Source organism: Parasteatoda tepidariorum, unplaced genomic scaffold (genome assembly GCF_043381705.1).
Source record: "Parasteatoda tepidariorum isolate YZ-2023 unplaced genomic scaffold, CAS_Ptep_4.0 HiC_scaffold_1072, whole genome shotgun sequence".
Classification (NCBI taxonomy): domain Eukaryota; kingdom Metazoa; phylum Arthropoda; class Arachnida; order Araneae; family Theridiidae; genus Parasteatoda; species Parasteatoda tepidariorum.
Window position 1 is genome coordinate 20379 of NW_027261325.1, and position 3358 is coordinate 23736.

General features: G+C 34.5%; 2 protein-coding genes across 2 annotated transcripts; both read right to left on the reverse strand.

Annotated features, from left to right (window-relative positions):
• Positions 1-2282: 2282 nt before the first annotated feature.
• On the reverse strand, positions 2283-3358 carry LOC139427298 (uncharacterized; the record flags this gene model as incomplete). The annotated part of the gene is given in 1 exon segment (XM_071188474.1): positions 2283-3358. A coding segment is annotated over 1 exon segment (183 nt), but the record flags the coding sequence as incomplete, so codon positions are not given.
• Positions 2747-3145, reverse strand: LOC139427299 (uncharacterized). The gene has a single exon (XM_071188475.1). The coding sequence runs from the start codon at positions 3143-3145 to the stop codon at positions 2747-2749; it is 399 nt and encodes a 132-aa protein (XP_071044576.1).

Genomic DNA, 3358 nt, shown 5'->3' on the forward strand with positions numbered 1-3358 from the left:
TCTTTCGTCTTTAAATTTTTCTACATCTTCAAAAATTACAGTCTTTATTTTTTTGTCTTGGCAAGCACTAAAATTCTTCTTGGCAACTGTTCCATGGTTTAAGATACTCTGCACACGTTGTCGAGTAGTTTGGTCCTTCTTGATTCCCTTCTTTTACTACATCATAGGTATTTCCTCCTTTTACTCTTGTTATTTTGTAGGGTCCAAGGTACTTAGGTTTTAGCTTCAAATGAGGTCCAAATTGGGTTCTTTTGATGGCGACCAAATTTCCAATTTCGTACGATTTTGGCTCCTTCCTTCTTAAATTATAGGTCTTTTTATTTTCTTGTTGAATTTTAAAAATTTGTTGCTTTGCGTTTTTTCTTAGTTCCTCTCTTTAGGCGTCAAAATGAGACTGAAATTCAATTTCGATCATTTCCTTTAGTTTTCCCAGTCCCTTAGTGTTCATTTTTGTCCCAAAAAGCAATTCGAATGGAGTAGTGTCTATGCTTCTTTGATAGGTTGAATTTGTCGCTTGTTGAACTTTTTTTGTATGCTGTACCATTCAGCTGGATTTTCTAGGGATAATTTTGAAAGAATTTATATGATGGTTAATAATACGCTCCACTTGTCCGTTAGCTCTTGGTAAATCTGTTGTTATTAAATGATGTTTAATATTTTCTTTCGAGCAATAATCAGCAAATTCACTGGAGGTAGATGTTGTACCCCTATCTGAAATTATCTGGGAAAGACTTCCAAATACGGTTTTTTGGATTTCTAATTTAGCTAAAGTTTCAGCTGACGTAGTAGTCTTCGTGGGATAAATCCATACAAACTTGGTAAAAGCATCTATTATCGCTAACACATATTTATAATTTTTATGGGTGCTCTCCAAAGGTCCGAGATGATCAATATGAAAAGTTTTCAAAGGCATATCTGCTTTATGCAATGGATGTAATAGTCCTTCTTTCTTTAATCTTTTATGATTCACCAGTATGCAGTGAACACAATTTGCTATGATGTTTTCGATTTTCTGTCTAAGTTTGGGTATGAAATAATACTCTTCGATTTCTTTTTCCGTATATTTAGTTCCTGAATGTCCTTTCTCATGAGCTGTTCTTATAATTTCGATTTGCATATTTTCTGGCACAACCACCAATTCTTTGCCATCAACAAATTTATACAAAATTCCATTTCTATTGCAATAATCTTCATAATTCGAAATTTTAAGTAGTTCTTTTATAGTCTTAATTCCAGTATCTTTATCTTGGGCTGATCTGAGTCTTGGTAGAATATTATCGACGGTAACACAAAATACATTAATTGGAGATCGACTAAGGGCGTCTACGTGAGCCATCTTATTTCCAGAACGATGCTCAATTATGTAGTTGAATTCTTGCAGCAAAAGTGCCCAACGAGCTACACGAGTTGACAAATCTCGTTTTGACATAGTCTTTTCAAAAACAGCACAGTCAGTAATTATTTTGAATGGAATACCTAACAGATAGATACGAAATTTCTTGAGGGCTTCTACGATAGCAAGAGCTTGAAGTTCGTAGCTGGAATACTTTTTTTCAGCATCAGTCGTTTTTCTACTCATATAGTAAGTGGGGTGAAAATGTTTTTCATCAGGGGGTTTTTGCATTAAAATGGCAGCATATCCTTCTAAACTGGCGTCTGTCTGTAATTCAGTTCACTTTTGAAGCTCCCAATCGCTACTTTTTAATCTAAAATTCTGGCAACACTGTTCTCATGCTATTTGAATGAGAAGTGGGTGCAGAAGTGTCGTTTTAGTTTTGAACCAGCGCAGCGATATAATTACATGGCGTCATGAATACATAGGCCAAATGTTCAAGAACGAATTCTTTTCAAAATATAGCTATATTTTCTAGGGACCTGTCCATATTGGAGTAAGGCAACTTTGTTTTTGTTAATCGATGTATATAGAGAAAAAATTTCTGTATATTTTTTCAATTAGGACTTTTTAAAATGTGGATATAAGTGCCGATAGAAAAAAAAGTCTATAGTTTCCTTCAGTTTCCATAACGCGATAAAAAACTTTTAGATTTGAAACTAAAAAATAATTTTAATGTTTATAATGGTTTTGTCTTGAAAAGACCTTCCTAACGGTATAGTAACCGGATTCAACAGGTTTATAAAATTGGTATTTTATGATCAGCATTATATTTAGAGGAAAAGGAGGCTACTGTGAACATGGGGGACAAGTGTAGATAGTGTTGTTTAACTTACTTATTGTTGTCTAAAGGATGTCCATCGAGGTTCTTAATTAATTAGGCAGATCGTAATTAACAACATTTTATTAACATAAACAACAACAATAGTAAAAGACAGAGCGTCGCATTAAAGCGACCGTATTAATTAGTTCGTACATAAGATCTGAAGACGTGGGTGGAAGCATTACGTAATTCTTTGCGCATGCGCGCGTCTTATATATTCTTTAATTTCTTTTAATTCTCCACATACACTCCCACCTTTTGAGTTTAATTAACCTTAATCGCACTCAAAAATTAAATCTTACTAAACACTTTTAAATGAAATGTACTTAAACTTATAAAATGACACACAAATATGACATACATGTAACTTTAACAGAAAATATATACATATAAAAATTCACAAAACATTTAACTTTTGACTTCTAATCTATATAGTCTCTGGACAGGTCTCATAAACTCAGAATTCTCTGTCTTTACGAGAGCAAGCCTTGTTTTGCCATCACGACCTGGAATTAATTTCAATACTCTAGCTAAATTCCAAAAAGCGCGTTTTTATTAGCATCTTCAACTAAAACAATTTCACCGACCACTAAAGGATTATCCTTGAAATCTCTCATAGTTTGTTGACGTAACTGACCTAAATATTCAGTCTTAAACCTATTTCTTAAAGACTCTCTTACTCTTTGTAGATGTTTAGCTCTCTTACTTAAACCTTCCTTATCTGCCTTATCGATGTCTGTAACACCTGAAGAAGGTATTTCGTGCAGAAACATTTCTGGAGTCAAAAGGGAAACGGTGTCCACGTCTTCCGATACGTAGGTGAGGGGTCTCGTATTAATTATTCTTTCACAATCACACAAAATTGTGACCAATTCCTCATAATTTAAGGAAGAGCGTCCTAATATCTTACGTAAAATTCGTTTCACCATTTGTATTAACCGCTCCCACCAACCACCCCATCAGGCGGCGGAAGGAGGGTTAAACCTCCACCGTATCTCATGCTCTGCAGCTTTTGAAGCTAACTTGTCCCATTCTATCGAATAAAGAATCTTTTGCGCACCAACAAAATTTGTTCCGTTATCGGAATATATTACCGACGGCCTTCCTCTGCGAGCAATAAAACGTCTTAAGGACTGAAAAAA